Raw genomic sequence first — 17,752 nt, 5'->3', positions numbered from 1 at the left:
GGTGGAATAACCGAGGGTCAGCCAGAGAACACCGTCTTCTGAAGATGGCGTTGTTTGACGAGTTGAAGCATGGCCACAGGCCACATGGACGGCCGAAAAAGTGCTATCATGACCGCATCCAGAAGGTTTGGCTCATAGACCCCAAGAACCTCGAGGAGCTGTCCTCGGACCAACCATCCTGGCTCAAGTCCATTGATTTGCACCACTTATTTATTTATTTATTTTTACCAAAACTGGACCAACTTTAACTTTTGACCCCTGTACAAACTGAAACTGACCTTTGTCACCATTCTTGTTGTTTTTACCCCCATAGCTCCATAACACTCATTCATAGATAGTCCAAACTATACCTTTTCGGAATCTTTAAGGTCAGACAAATAATGGGTATACTTGTCAAAATGATTGGAGCATTTTTTTTTATTTTGACCCCTGTGTCATTCTTCATTGACCCCTACCTGGCCACCCTGGATGGCCACCATACATTTGTGTAGGCCATGGTACACTGAGGCTGGACTGCAAGTGTTGTTTAGCCCCTTTAAATGTTACAGAAAACCTGCTTGGTCCATGCACAACAAGTATCTGACCCAAACTCCTAAAGCAGATGACCACACCCAACCCAAACTAATCCTGAACTGGATGTGATCCGACTAAAGCCCACATTCAAGACAGACATGGATTTCATTTCAAAAGCACATCCTGAACGAGTGACCAAGACAGAAATCTGACACATGGTGCTAAATGGTGTTGCCTTGTCTTTGAAGATTGTCTTTCATGATGTTGCAGTGATGTCACAGCAGGTCAAGAGCATCCGGCAGAAATCTAATCCACATCCCGTGCAGAGGGATCAATACGGACGGATTCTTCACAGGCTGGAAACTCGTCAGCTTAGATCTCTGTCTTGTGTTTTCTTACAGATGTGTTTCCCACAAACCATCTTAAATCTGAGCAGAAATGTAATCATCCAGAAACATCTTTAAAATCTCCCACACATCAATAAAACTTCATGCAAAAAAAAAAAAAAAGAAGAGAAAAAAAATGGATTTTCATCATCTCAGCCGCTCAGTGGTATTCACCCGCCGTCAGACCCAGTGTGACATATTTTGGCCATTTTGCGCTTTGCTTTAGCATAAATCTTATTCATTGCCGTATTATCAAAATCTTTGTGCATCTGTTGCTATGGAAACGGGGTTGATTTCTTTGCATCTGCTGTCCTTTTTAGGAGATGAGCTGCCCTCTGAGAGCCACAAAGTGATCATTCCAACGAGCCTGCCAGGATGACCACTGTGACACAAATAAATGTAGATCACCGCAGTTAAATGGCCATAAAAGGCAGGAACGCTTTGACACGCGAATACACGAAGACATCCGCAGGTCCGACACGAACAACAACACAACAAGCTCACCACCAGAACACACAAAATTTATTTAAGTGTGTGCAGATAACCAGAAAGGCACTCAGAGTGCATTCCTCTGCCAAAATGTGTGACCGTTAGAGTTTGGTAACATCAAAGGACGTCACCGCCGTTCATGGTGTCCTCGTAAAAGCCTTTTAAAATGCTCTTGTTGTAGTTTTAAAGTGTTCTGTTCAAAGCACATGCAGGAAGCGTTGCCTTAAAAGGTCCGGTTCGGTCTGGGAGCATGCACTGGTGCCATGTGTCACTACATCCAACACTACAAAGAATCACCCTGGATCCTGGTTGGCAATGACCCAGGCAGACCAAACCAAAGCATCCCACTATTTACATGGATGTGTCCTTGGCCTTTTCCAGTTGCTGGCTTCGTTGACTGGGTCATGCCTGACCTCATGTCCAGCAACTTCCTGTGGAGCCCGCAAATCCTTCAGATGTCCTCACAAACCAGCCCAAGCAAGCGAGTCAAACACCGTGCAGAATGAACACAGTAACAAAGCTGTTAATAGTCTTCTGCATTAAACCAGATTACTGTGGTCACTGAGCCATAAGCAGATGGGACTGAATGATGCAAACACGTTTTCAACAAAACAAAACAAAAAAACATGCTGATTTAGGGTCTGCTCCTTTCTCTGCCCCTGACCAAGGCAGCATCTACATCTGGAGTTGGTCCCGGACACCGGACTGTGGCTGCCCACTGCTCCTAGTGGTTAGATTGTGTCCAACTGTAATTAGGAAGGTTAAATGCAGAGGACAAGTTTCGTTGTATGTATGTATATATATGCAGTGACAATAAAGTTTCTATTCTATTCTATTTCTGGTACAGAGAAAACTCCAACACCCCTGCAGTCCAGGTGAACACCCTGTCCTTTCCAGAGCCCTTTCTTACAGACTGTTGGAATGATACCTGTATCCGAAATGCCACTGAAAGTAGCTCATCCTTGATACCACAGATCCCCATAGCTTGCCCTGCCCTCAGCTGTTTCACCACCTTTACAATCCTACTGACCATCAGTGGTTTGCCAGCTGACAGAAGGATCAGCCACCAAAACTCTGGCATTGGAGATGTCCATCAACTTGGCAAGAAGACGAGACATAAACAACTGTGTAAAGTAGCAGGCCCAATAAGACAGTACCCCAGAGTCACCTGTTAGGACGGTGCCTTCACCTGCCATAACCAGTGGTGGGCACACTTCCGATAATCCGATAACAGATAATTATCGAAGATAATGTTTTCATTATCAGATTATCTTTTTAGATAAATTTAAAAGCCATCATCGGACTAATTATCTTCCAATGAATTACCGTCCGATAACGTTTAGACCGATAACGTACTAAACTAAGCTGAATAGTGAAAAACATTTTTACAACTGTTAAGACCTACCTGCTAAAAGTTTCCTAATAGACATGTTGTTCTACCCTCTACAAACAGAAGCCACTCTATCGTCTGTAAACAAAGGAGAACTGGTGACCAAAAAAAAAAGTCATTTCCTTTAATACCATACTAATGTAATCACAATGTCACCAAGTCAACCAGAGGCATACATGTTTAACTTATGGTTCAAATTTTAACCACTCATTTTAGACAAGTTATATAAAATTATTTTTATGTCTGAAGTTTATAAAGTGAAAATATCAGATATATGTTTTCGTTTTAAAGTAATGTGCTAATTTTTAAGGTTTTGTGAGCACATGCTGTGCCAGGCAGCAATGCATTATGGGTAGCATAAGGTAATCTCAGACGTTCACGACAGGACAAATGCATTTCAGACACTCTGTTCAGGGTCCACAGATAACAGCATTAAACTCTAGTGCCTAAAACTCTCGTGAATATATTCTCTGGGTTTATAGACGTTAGTGTATTTACGTTTGTTAAATTCCACGCATCTTAAACGTAGCAGACACGGATTATCTGGAATTTTGTTTGACATTTTTTCAAGGCCGCTACTGCCATCTACTGGCCAGGAGTGTTCATGGCAGTATTAAACGTCTGGGTACATGGCTGCTCTCAAAGTGTTGGTATTGTCCATTGTCCAGGCGCTTTTTGTGAGCATATATTTGTTAATTTTGTATTCTAAAACTACGGTTAGAAGTAATTCCGACTCCTTATCGGTCCACACGAACGAGGTTGGCGCCATGTTTTTAGTTTTTGTGGAAGTGACGACAAGAGAATAAGGCTCCTGATTGGATAGAATTTTAATCAGTACCGCCACCTCAAGGTTTGGCAGACTAATTACAACACATTTATACGGTTCGATGTGGATGGATTTTTTTTTAAACGACGTAGTGTGGATGAAGTTTTTCCCCAAACTGAAAGGGTAAGATATTTGGTTTTACAAATACCGGACAACGTGTGTACATGGCCTTATGTCTGTGAAAGGCACTATATAAATAAATTTACTTACTTACTTACTAATATTGAGTGCACGTTTTACAACATTTATCTTTAAACCAACACACGACACACGTCACATTAATGTGTTAGTTTACATAATGGATTACTGAACCAATCACTGTTTAGCACTTTTACCCAGAATGCTTTGCGGTCTGTGTTTGTTACAAAACCACAGAATTAGTGCCTTATTCAACATTAAAAGATACATGTTATATTTTAACTTTGTACAAATGACAGAATTGACATTAATGGAGTTATTCTATCAGTATTTTCAAAAAACCATAAGTTAGTATGACTTTACTTTTCAAGACCTCCGCCTGACCGGAGTGTTGAAATTAATAGGGAGCTGGTCTTATGACTGCGCTTGGTTTGTCTCTGTGGTGAGAGTGCTGTTGTAAACAAGAGCTTCCAGCAGGAGCAGAATGTTGAAAGAAAAATGATTATGATTAGTAAAGAGTTGATTTTGTGGGTGCTTTCAGGATTTGTCTGTGCTACTTCCTGCAGGGGGCAGCATGGTCAAACATTCTTGGTTATTCTTTAGGTCTTTTACTGCTTTTGATGCTTTCAAAAGCGATCGTGTTAAAAATCAATTTCAGCTCTTTAGTAACTGCAAATGTCCCATAGATAACGCCGGAATTTATCGGTTATCGATTATCTCTAACTTCCGATACATTTTTTACATTTTTGGGTGGTTTATCTTTATCAAAGATAACTTTTCAGTTATCTTATTATCTGTTATTGAAGTTAATTTTTTGGTTATCTGTGCCCACCACTGGCCATAACCGAAATGGGACAAGGTGCAGGTTTGTGGATCGCAGAACTTACAATTCCTCTGTAAGCAGGCCAAGGGTCACTAGACCACAGATGGTGAATCACCTGCTCACAGATTCCTCTGTGTTGAATTGGCACAAAGCCATGCACAATGGCTGCCAATATAACACAAATAAATTTCAAGGAGGTGGTGATGCAGCTGAAGGTGGGTGCCAGATCATTGGTTCAATTACCTGTCAAACAGGAAAATCACTAAGGTCTCTTGGGCAAGGTCATCAATCTCCAAGTTGAGCCTGTTGTGCAGTTGAGCACCTTGCAGGGCAACACTTCTGTGTGTATGTGTGTGAAAACTCTTCAACTCTAATTGTTACATTACTGATGGGGAAGGACTCCGTCTCATCCGGATCAAATTCCTGGCGAATGTTAGCGATGTATAGAACTACTGCAGGTAAATACGGTATCTGGTAATTTTTCAAAGCAGAGGCAACAGGGGTTTCATCGTTTTGACTGACGGATTATGATTTGATCTCTCTCTGGGCTCCTAAATGAAGAGAGCAACAGTTTTTTTTTTCTTACCGCTGTCACCAACGTGCTTGCCCATGGGATGGGTAAGGTTCAGCCTCACTTATCTGTAGAAACTTGGAGCGACTTTTGTTTAGCTGAATTGAATGTGAGGCATCATCGCAAAGCACTTTGTTGAGGTTCTACATCCAGGGGCAGATCTAGCTTGAGTCTGGGATTGGGGGGGGGGGGGGGGGGGGGTTGAAGTATCTCGAAGACACACCTCAACAAATGACATGCCCCACTGGAAAATTTTCAGAATCTAGAACCTTTATCCTCCATTGTCAGGCAATCTGGACAGCTACATACTGACTCTGTGGTCATGGTTTTTCATCAATCAGTTGTTTATGCAACACCTTTCCCATAATTGATCACACCTTTGGTCAGCAGCTCAAGGAGGGTTTCTACTCCCTCATCCCCACCCTAGATCCGCCACTGGCATCAAATAGGAAAGTGCTACAGAATCCCAGTCCATAAATTCAAGACAACTTCCCGCAATTTAATCTATCTGGATTTGTGACAGAATTTTACTGTTTCAATTCCAGCACCAATCAACTTGGCTGCATAATTTTTCTGTCATCTTGACAAACAGATGTGGCTGGAAACATATATGTTCTCTGCAAATTTAAGAAAACAGATCAACTGGCAAAAGCCCATCTGTTCATTTGACAGTGTTTATCTGATGAAGGGACTGAGCTCCCTCACATAGTTCCTCCCAGCCTCTAGTTCCAGCTGTGAGGTTCTGAGGAGAGACAGTCAGAAAGTATACATGATGTATCGTGTGTAACTGTTTCAGTCAGCAGCCAAAGTTCACGGGCTAAAAGTGGGAATGTAAACTGACTGACAAATGTAGTTTGGTCGGTCCCAGCAGAGGTTCAAGGCCTTGGATTTGGTGGAAATGCTTCTGAAACATCTCAATGCTCACTGAAGGTCACATTCTGAGGAAGCCACCTAGAACATCTGCAAAAGCAGCTGTATAATCAGATCAACATATCGGACATAATCAGTGAGCGTGCACGCCCACCAGGATGTGTTTGACTTCCGACTGAGGATATGGATTTTCCTGTAAAGACAGCGAACACCACGATCACGGTGGATAGGCATTTTTTCTAAAGTCTCTGTAACGTCTCAGTCGTGTTGATAACAGCAGAAGGATGACAGCAGCTTCACTCTGAAATAGACTCATTTCACTTCTTATCACTCGGCGCTGAGTGGATCCAGCTGCACCCTCCTTGATGTGCATCGCCATAAATCACACGCTAGCGTGGTGGAACGCGCATGCACACACAAACACACATTTATTCCACCATATTAATGAAAGTGCTGCAGAGGAACTGGCCATATTTTTATTACAGTCTGTGTGATCGAACACATAAAACCAGCGAGTGAGATCAGACAGCAATAATCCCAAGTGCAATTCACTGCAAAACTGGAAGAGCTCACATTCCAGCACATACAACTGCCAAGGACAAAAAACAGGCAGTCGTAAAGTGCTCCAAAAACACTGCAACACGGCAGTTAAATTTATTCCCAGCAGCTACTGTTATGGAACACTTACAGCGATTTTTATGTGAATTTCAGTTGCGCATCTCAAGAATTCCCCAATTTAGAACAAATTAAATTGTTTAATGCTTAACCCAACGCTGCTCGTTTGGCTAGGAATGCTAGCATGTTAACGTCAGACTGTACAGTAATACGGTTTGAATGGCACTAGAGGAAAGCCTGCTGGTATTGAGGAAAACCTACAAGAGTTTTTGAGACATTCCAGAATTAGAGGACATTTGCAGTCCCCCACCTGATATTTAAAATACTTTAGTCCAAAATAACAAAATATATCACATAACCTGCCAATTAAACTGTCATAAAGCAAAATATAATAATTTGCTGGAAAGAAATTGTGTCTTTACATAATTAAATATACTGAATAGGTGTAAAATACCCCTAAAAATGAGTTTTTTTTCTCTTGTCCCTGCCTCCTGGTGACAAGCTTTTACATCATTTTTAATATCTAAAATAAGTCTTGAATTAATTGTCTTCTGTTGTATTTTCATTACATGAATCTATTGCACCTGTAAAAAAACAAAACAAACAAACAAAAAAACAAACAATAAAATGAATAAAACATATTTTGAATACTATTTATTGTGCTATGAAGTTGTGTCCCTGAATGTGCAACCCTGTTACACATACCATTTTTACCTGGCTGATGAAGGGTTAAAATATTATGTCATATTACAAATAAGAAATTACATCATCCAAACATTTTCAAAATCCATGGGTAGACCAAAGGTGAGTGCCCTCTTGCATCTTTGATATATTTTCAAACATTTCTGGGTTAACTGAGTGCGTAAAGCTAAATCACTCAACCCTGTTACTCATAGTTTAAGAATAATGTTGAATAATGTCAATTTTTATTTTCTGTATTTGTAAAAATACCTTGGCCTTTGATCTAGGTAAAATAGCTAAATTAAGCAGCTCGCTTTTGTTCATTAGGTAGATGTTGTATTAGTATTGATTTGCAACCCTGTTACTAAAATTATATAACATGGTTATTATCATAGTTAACAGGGTGTTTATGGTTAAAGATGTTTAGTTAATGATGATTACTAATGATAAAAATGAATTTATTTGTGTACTTTTTTGTATTTACATGTGAATATATTTTATATTATTAAAATATTTACATATTTTACATATTTAAAATAAATAGCCAGAATTTACACGTTTCTTCAGTTAGAACATTGTCATTACTGCATAGTGTGCCACAATACATGTTGAGGTCAAATAACATCTGAAAATAAATTAATTTTGGTTAGATTGTTGTGATTATTTGCAATTATTATTATTTGCAATAGATAGGCCTAATCTGAATATTTCAAATTTTATATATATATATATATATATATATATATATATATATATATATATATATATATATATATATATATATATAAAATCCTTTTTCCAGACCATATTATATTTGTAACAGGGTTGTGCGGATACTTACACATAGCAAATAAAACAAAAGCGGTGGAAAAAGTACCATTGATGGCTGATATCATATAAATCATATAATTTAGTAGTTTATGACCCATATTCCTTAAATATACAACATAAGATGCTAAAACTGAATATTTATTTTTAAGAAGTGTATATGCCAAAATGTCCTCTAATTATGGAATATCCCTTTTACATTTTTGAAGGGTTTATCTAGAATGCCATTTAAGTGCTTGTGGCAGAATTATCGCTTCAGTAAAACTAATTTTGAAGGTATTGTGTAATAATGCACTGTGCGGGTCACTGTGAGTACCAGTAGCCACAATAAGTAAAATTTAAGTTGCAGGAGAGTGATAAGTTAAGGATTGGAGGAATGCTCGGTCACCAGCTTTCATACACATTTTGTGTCGCGACCCTATTGTTACAGGCCTCGTTTTATAATAAAAACATTCTCAGTTGGGAATTGTCAAGATTCCCATACATGACAGCATCTGACTTAAAAATAACCTGTAGCCCATGAAAATGTAATTTCATCTACTTCAGAACATAGTCAACATTTTTCTTTTTAAAAACAGTTTATTTTTCGAATTATATCACAGATTTTTTTTTTTCTAAGCTGTACCACATGCCGAGTTGACCGCTGGTGGAGCCGAGTAGACTGCGCGTGTGAAACGAGTACATCTCATGTGCAGCGGTGCGATAGCTAATCAAGTGACGCCTTCTATCGATAACAATCAATCAGATAATGCGATACAACGCCTACTTTGGCTATCAGTTTGTTGACAAGATGGCAGAAGACAGGTTTACGTCTGTTAGCGACGCTGACTTAAAACGAATTTTAAGATTAGAAGAACACCTGCAGAAATACACAGTCAGCAGCCAACCTGTTTCGCAAGTACGTCACTGAAAAGGGACATGCGTCCAACTTTGAAACTTATGACAGACAGATGTTTGACGGAGTACTCGGTTGATTTTACACGGAAGCTAGACATGCGAATGGCGAACTTTATAAGAAAACAAGCCTGATGACTCTTCGTCACGGACTTAACAGGCATCTCCAGTCGATCAATGGGATGTCAGTTGGTGCAGTATGACAGTAACAATAAAGAGCTGAAACTTGAGATTGATTTTTCAGTTTTAGTATGTTTGACAAACTCCCAAATTTCTTGTTTACCATATAATAAGACTAAGATTAGACTAAGATGAATCTTAGTCTTAGCCTAAGTCCTAGAATAAGACTAAGATAATAGACTTTTGATTTCGGTGTACCCGTGATTATGTGGACCTGGTCAGGATGGGGTTCAGATTATGCAGACCTGGTCAGGATGGGGTTCACCTCAGCCAGGGCCTCGGTGAACCCCATCCTGACCAGGTCCACATAATCATGGGTACACCTTTGTCTGCTCCGATGGCTGGGAAATCCCAAATGATCAGGGTTTGAGGATCTGCTGCCTCCTTCATTTGCCGCCACAGCCATTGGGTTACAAGCCATCACCCCCTATACCTGATCCACCATTGAGAACTTATTGTTTTACCAGAGTCCTGTTAGACATCTTGTGTTCAGGGCTACTGTTGGGCTTTCATGGTTACTGCAGCAGCCACAGGGTACATAAGGTCCCCACCCCAACAGGAAATTCTCTACTAAATCTCTTACCCAGGTGCCACGACTCGGGCGAGGTGTTGAATTGTACCCCATCGAGGAAATTGTCAACTTTTTTAAACAAAGGATTCCAACTCACTGATCCATATTCCACTGTCTGTCTCACTAAGTTACAAAATAAGGTCTTCAGTTTGATTCATTGTGATTGGTGAAAAACTTCCTAATCATTCAAATTGTTGTATTCCTTCATCAGCTCTTGAGACAATATGTTTTGATGGAGTCAAAGAATGTGAACTCACAATTCCAGGATCTGCCTGATTGTTAACATGAGACAACGGAACCCACAGGTGCAGAAACATAGGATGTAAGGACCAAACAATTCTACATTAGATCTCAGCAACCAGGCTGCCACTGAACTTTGCAACTTCTCACAGTCCTCCTGATCCTCAACAGTTATCTCTATTTTCAAATGATCAACACATAGTTTCATTAATATATATATAAAAGAGGAGTGGCACTATAATTGTACCTTGGAGTACACCGCTGGTGACATTTATCCAATCTGAAGCTCCCTCAGGACCACAAGCTGTCTACATCCTGTGACAAAAACCTCTATCCAATGAAATAGTCTCCAGTGGGGCAAAGCATGGTAAGTCTAACTGAAATTTAAATATTCTGCATCTCTTCCCGCCCTCCAAAGACACAAATGCTGTCAGATCGGCTTCAGCAAGCAGTTGTGTAAGAAATGATATATTTATCATTAACTGACAGATAAAAGCACTTTTTCACTCTATTTGCAGCAGCAGCAGAAGACAAAATTCATTGTAGTACATCGCAGATGGAGCACGCATATGTGTGTGTGTCTATATATGTGTGTGCATGTGCACCATGCAGTATCAGTACGCTTGTGTGGCGTACTTACTTTTGTGCTCTAGTTCCACCTCCACATTTCCCATCACCATGGCTGGAACTCCAAAGGCTGACGCCAGCACCCACACGCAGATATTCACCACCTGAACATCGTGCATGAAGAGAGAAAATGCAACAAGTATCAAATGATGGATGTGAGACTTGTTAACTATCAGCTGAGTCACCAAACATAGAGCCTTTACTACGTTACTGAAAGAAAAAACTACACAATGAAGTGCACAGGTTCAGGGCATAGGACAGTGCAGCAGGGGTGGATCCAGAAATTTTTGGTGGGGGGGTCTGATTCATTGTTCAGCAGATTCTGTTCATTCAATGTAATATTGTCACTGATATTAAAAAGAAATCATTTTTATAATAGTAGTAAACAACACTTTCCACCATGAATATGAACAAAACAAAGTCAAATTTACAAAGTAATGTAATTATTTTTATTGTAAACTATATCTTTCATAATCACCAGCGAATTTTTGACAGATTGTCCAGGAATCTTTAAAAAAAAAAAACAAACAAACAAAAAAAACTTTTATCTATAATAGTATCCTGCCGATCATACACATTTTTCCTACATATCTGTAGACAGATGATACAACATGAAAACTATGTCATATTGTTTAGATATGTTAGTTTTTTCCACGGAAAACAATGATGAAAGAAATTGTGGCAAACATAAAAACCTTCACTTGTTTGATTTGCTTTCATTCTTTGAAAATATTTTTCTTTTCTTTTTCCTTCATATATTTTTTCTTCACATCTTTTCTTTTTGTTGGGTGGTGGTGGTGGTGGTGGGGGTGCATCCCTCCCTTCCCCCCTGGATGCATCACTGCAGCGCAGAGATATAGCTCCAACGTGTTTGGATATACATTTGTCAGATTCACTCCAAAATTCATTGCTGTGGAATTAAATTTAATTAAATTAAAATTAAAATAAGTTAATTATTTTTAAACTATTTTCTAAGAAAGTAAGAAATAAACAGATTCACATTTTTTTTTTTTGTTTAACAGTGATAAGAAGTGATTTTTATAACAGTATGGGAAAGGATGATTTTTGGCTGATTCAGTAATAATTCAAACAAATAAATATACACACGTTAAATGTGAATTTACCCACAATACAGCATGTGAATATCAAAAAGTAGAAGTGAAAAAGAAAAATTTTACATGTCCATAGGTTTTTTTTTTTACCATCGATTTCTATTTTCTTATTAGATGGAGGACTGCGGTGATCCGCTCATTCGCTGGTTGTTGCCAGAGCACCGCCATCTTGGTTAGCGATTAATGACCAGACATAAATAGAAATTAATGTGGACATGATCAATGTTTTAAAGAGAGTTTCACCATAAATTTGCATTTTCCGTGCTATTACATTGTTACATTTGCTGTGCTGTTACATTTATTTAAACTCAGTCCCACATTTGTACAGCCACTATTTGTCAAAACAAATACAGAAGAGGATCAGACTGTTTATATAATAGATTTGAATTAATTTGTTGGTCCCAGTCCAGACAGAAAACTAGAAGCACTCGGAGAGCGCAAACCTCCGCCAAGGCCATAGGATCACTAACGTCACATGGAATACCCTTTGGCAAAGAGACTTATTCCACGTCATTTCACGAATCTACCATCATGTTTCAGATTCAGTGGCTAACCCTCTGGGGTCCGAGGGCATTTTTTGGACAGTACACTTCCCTGGCATAAATGTTTTATTATTGCTGTTAACAGCTCTCCCTGCATCCCACAATCAATTTTTATGTCTCTTTTTTTGCAGGACAACCTGTGCTTTCAGATTATATATGTTTTTGTTGTGTTTTATAAGTGTAATAAAGGTTTACAATCAGAAATAAGCAAGGAAAAAATAAAGCAAAAAATACAAACCAGCCAACAAACAAACAACAAACAGACACCATGACACCAGATAGTAGTCTGATCCTTAATTTATTTCATTATGAAGTTAAAGATGGGAAATAATCAGGGGTGAAAGTAAGAGCTTCACACACTTGCATAATATTAAAGATATTAATATTAAAGACTGCTCTTAACCCACCTGCAGTGCTATTCTTCTGGAGCGCGTCTCCATGAAAATATCAAATAAAATAAATAAAATGAAACAGCCACGCCGGCCAGGGTGAAAGTAAGATTATTCAACAATTTCTGGACCACGTTGAAAGAAATCTGAAAACACTAGACTGGAATATTATTACAGTATATTACAGTATATTATTACAATATTATTATTATTAGTATATCACAGAGAATTAGTCGTATATAGAATGTCAAAGCGACTGTCATGTGACCCACCAAATTGAGAGAAAAAACATTTCAATTCTATGAATTTGCTCTTACAGAATATCTCAGGATGGAAAACCTGATGTGAAGAAGAAACACGAGACTTATTAAAAAAGGATAAATTGAGACTTATGAAAGTGAGACTTCTAAATGAATCACTAAATGAATGGTGAGATATTTATCACGACAAAGCATTCAGGCAGTAAAACTGAAGTCACTATTTTACAGAATACAGATAAAAAAAAAAAATCATTTTCTAACCTTTAATCAGCAATTTTAGTAATTTCCCCACATCATTAATATTACATATCATACACACTTACGAAAGCTCACACCACAGTTTATTAATATTTATTTTTATTTATTTAACCTTTATTTAACCAGCTGACAATCCTTTGTCAGTTGGGTGCTGCACCCAAACGCTGCACAAAACAGCATTTTCAAATCACTTCAACCTAAGTCAGCAAATAATCAATTTCTATTTAATCTAATGCCTGACAACGCATGATAACAAGAAGCAAGATGGCGGCTGCCTGGCAACAGCTCACAGGCTGCATCCACCATCTAGTGGATTAAATAGAAATCGATGGGTTTTGCAGATGAAAACAGACTTGTGTGAAAATTAAATTAAAATACTTTTGTGCTGGTTTTATTTATTTATTTATTTTTTTAGACCTTGGCCTTGTGAGGGGTCCTCATGTCCAGTGCCTTGACGGGATGGCAGACGGCCACGTATCGATCCATACTCATCACCGTCAGCGTGAAGGTGCTGGTGAACATGTTGTAGTAGTCGATGGACACCACCGCTTTACACAGCGCGTTACCGAAAGGCCAGAAGCCCAGAAACACGTCAGTGCCCTACATAAAGACAAGGGTGAGTACTGACCTCCATCCAGCAGGGGGCGCAACACAGATTCACAACTCCAGTTAGATCATCAAAGACATCTACATGATTCACATGATCAGCTTTCTGTCAAGGATGTAGCCTGAGTAAAAGAGGTGAAATAACGATGGTACATAAAATTACACAACAAACTAAAAAAATGCACTCTGGCGTGCAGTTATGCTGCTGTTTTGACTGCAATTTTTTCAGGCAAATTTTTATTAATTTAAGTGAAAATCACCACAATTGTGGATTTGTGTGGCTGTTTCATCAAGTACATCTTGAGGATTAGTATCAATGTCAGTCACAAGATGTTTTGACTTTTTTGATATTTGAAATGATGGAAGTCAACAGGAAATGATATTTTTGCCCAACTTCAGCAAAAATCTTCCAAAAATAGAATAATTTTAAATCAGTTTTACAACCCCAATTCTGATGAAGTTGGGACGTTATGTAAAATGTAAATAAAAACATAATACAATGATTTGCAAATCCTCTTTAACTTATATTCAGTTGAATACACCACAAAGACAAGATATTTAATGTTCAAACAGATAAACTGTATTTGTGCAAATATTTGCTCATTTTGAAATGGATGTCTGCAACACGTTTCAAAAAAGTTGGGACAGTGGTATGTTTACCACTGTGTTACATCAGCTTTCCTTCTAACAACACTCAATAAGTGTTTGGGAACTGAGGACACACATTGTTGAAGCTTTGTAGGTGGAATTCTTTCCCATTCTTGCTTGATATACGACTTCAGCTGTTCAACAGTCCGGGGTCTCTGTTGTCAGATTTTGCACTTTATAATGCGCCACACATTTTCAAAGGGGGACAGGTCTGGACTGCAGGCAGGCCAGTCCAGTACCCACACTTACTACGAAGCCACGCTGTTGTAACACGTGCAGAATGTGGCTTGGCATTGTCTTGCTGAAATAAGTAGGGACGTCCCCGAAAAAGACGTTGCTTGGATGGTAAAGTTTTAACTTGCACTTGTAGATGTAGCAATGAACTATGTTAACTGACAATGGTTTTCTGAAGTGTTCCTGAGCCCACGCGGTAAGATCCTTTGCACAATGATGTCGGTTTTTAATGCAGTGCTGCCTGAGAGATCGAAGGTCACGGGCATTCAATGTTGGTTTTCAGCCTTGCCGCTTACATGTAGAAACTTCTCCAGATTCTCTGAATTTTCTGATTATATTATGGACTGTAGATGATGAAAAACCTAAATTCCTTGCAAATGAACGTTGAGAAAAGTGCTTAAACTGTTGGACTATTTTTTTCATGTAGTTGTTCACAAAGTGGTGATCCTCACCCCATCTTTGCTTGTGAACGGCTGAGACTTTGGGGGATGCTCCTTTTATACCCAGTCATGAGTGTCCTCAGTTCCCAAACATTTATTGAGTGTTGTTAGAAGGAAAGGTGATGTAACACACTGTTAAACATACCACTGTCCCAGCTTTTTTTAAATGTATTGCAGGCATCCATTTCAAAATGAGCAAATATTTGCACAAAAACAATAAAGTTTATCAGTTTGAACATTAAATATCGTGTTTTATGGTGTATTCAATTGAATATAGGTTGAAGAGGATTTGCAAATCATTGTATTCTGTTTTTATTTACATTTTACATAATGTCCCAACTTCACTGGAATTGGGGTTGTAAGATCAAACTGGAATATATAAATCATTGTGGGCAGAACAACAGCGTGTGCTGTTGTTCTTTCTTGGATTACTTCGAGAACAAAATAGAAGACATTAGGTTAAACATATCCCAGCATGCCTCAACCCAGCCACTACACCCTGCTCTTGAGGTGGGCACCATTACTGAGGTATTACCTAGACTTACAGAATTTGATAGTATCTCAGTAGGCATGCTGAGAAAACCTGTAACATCTACAAAAAGCACAACCTGTTTATTTGATCCTATACCAATAAAACTGTTTAAGGACCTGCGGACTACTTTCAGGCTGATTGTGCTGGAAATTATTAATCTCTTATTAACTTCTGGATCTGTTCCTAAATGTTTCAAATCTGCAGTGATTAAATCGTTACTTAAGAAACCTAATCTTGACCCTAGTGTATTGAAAAACTATCAGCCGATATCAAATCTATCATTTTGCTCTAAAATTCTGGAAAAGGTGGTTTCACGGCAGCTCGTGGATCACCTCACTGAGAATTATCTTTTTGAGGCACTGCAGTCTGCTTTTAGAAAATATCATTCTACAGAGACAGCTCTCACTAAAGTGGTGAATGATCTTCTGCTTGCAATGGATTTGGATACCACTACAATTCTGGTGCTGTTAGATCTCAGTGCTGCATTTGATACTGTGGATCATTATATTCTACTTGATAGGTTGGAGAATCATTTTGGGAATACTGGGAGTGCCCTTGCATGGTTGACATCATACCTGACCATTTGTTCTCACTGTGTTTTGTACAGTAACACTACCACTAACCTTAGTGACATGAAATTTGGCGTTCCACAGGGGTCTGTCTTAGGCTCCCTGCTCTTCTCCCTTTATATAGCACCCCTTGGGCACATAGTGTGGCCTTTTGGGATTACCTTTCACTGCTATGCTGGTGATACTCAGTTATACATGCCGATAACTGCTGGTAATCTCATCCACATAAAATCCTTAGAAGAATGCCTTGCATCAGTAAGAAGTTGGATGTCTAGAAACTTCCTACTTTTAAACTCTGATGAGACTGAAATGATGGTTCTTGGTCCAGTGAGACATCAGCATCAAGTTGACCAGGTAACGCTTAGCCCAGGTTCGTGTGTCATGCATCACACTGATAAAGTGAGGAACCTTGGGGTAATTTTTGAACCTACGTTGTCCTTTGACCTCCACATTAGAGATATTGCGAGGACTGCTTTCTTCCACCTGTGAAATACTTGAAGATTCATCCCATTCTGTCTATGGCTGATGTTGAGACTCTGATTCATGAATTTGTTTCTTCTCGATTGGACTACTGCAATGTTCTATTTTCTCTCCAATTGGTTCAAAATGCTGCTACCAGACTTTTGACACAAAGCAGAAAGTTTGACCACATTACACCCATTTTGGCATCTCTTCGCTGGCTTCCTGTCCCAGTGAGATCAGATTTTAAGGTTCTGTTACTAGCCTACAAAACTGTTCACGGACTGGCACCTTCCTACTTAGCTGACCTACTTCAACTCTACGTACCGGCTCGGACTCTGCATTCTTATTCCCTTTCGTATGGCTAGCATACTGGCATAGTATGTTACTATGCTTTTTACCTTTTTAAATTCATTTTGTTACGAAACGGAGGGGGCCATGGCCTCAACTTTATCTAAATTCTGGGTCTTTTAGTGAAGCTTAAGGCTAGTGGCCGGCGATCACCTTCGTATTTCTTCTGTTTTTCTTGTTGCTTGATGCTGAAGCCTGATTCTGTTTTTCTCTCTGTTTGAGGTGTGGCTCCATCCAGAGATGGGAATGGGTGTCTTCTTCTGCAGACATCCCGTCCTGTGCACCGGCATGGATGCCCAAAATCTCTATATTCGTACTGTCTATTGTGTCGGTAGCATGGTCCAAGCAGAGGGTCACCCCTTTGAGTCTTGTCTGCTTGAGGTTTCTTCCTCAAATCATCAGAGGCAACTTTGTTGTGATTTGGTGCTATACAGCGATGTTAAATCCGGCTTCAGAAAATAAAAACCTTCCCATGTGTTGCTTCTACCTGTGCACCTAAAACGGGTGATCTTAATAATTAGCTCATCCACCTGCCTGAAGAGCTGAACTAATTACAATCAGCTGGTTTATTGGGAAGATGGAACAAATATGTGGCTGGACTTTTAACTTCTGAAGCTGGATTTGACACCTCTGGTGTTATATAAATGAAAATAAATTGAAATTTGTTCCATGTGCTATGCGAATAAACAGAGTTGGACAGAGTTTTTTGG

At 39.0% G+C, this 17,752-nt stretch overlaps 1 protein-coding gene across 1 annotated transcript in view; it reads right to left on the bottom strand.

Moving 5' to 3' along the window:
* oprl1 (opiate receptor-like 1) overlaps positions 1–17,752 on the bottom strand; it is a 152,326-nt gene that overhangs the window by 24,120 nt on the left and 110,454 nt on the right. The window contains exons 3-4 of the mRNA XM_034171792.1: positions 13,621–13,803; positions 10,656–10,746 (exon numbers count right to left, since the gene is read on the bottom strand). Of these exons, the coding sequence (XP_034027683.1) occupies positions 10,656–10,746; positions 13,621–13,803 (274 nt within the window). The remainder of the gene's footprint in view (positions 1–10,655; positions 10,747–13,620; positions 13,804–17,752) is intronic.

Source organism: Thalassophryne amazonica, chromosome 6, assembly GCF_902500255.1.
Source record: "Thalassophryne amazonica chromosome 6, fThaAma1.1, whole genome shotgun sequence".
Classification (NCBI taxonomy): domain Eukaryota; kingdom Metazoa; phylum Chordata; class Actinopteri; order Batrachoidiformes; family Batrachoididae; genus Thalassophryne; species Thalassophryne amazonica.
Note: the sequence above shows the minus strand (reverse complement) of the source record. Positions and strands in the feature narration are given on the sequence as shown.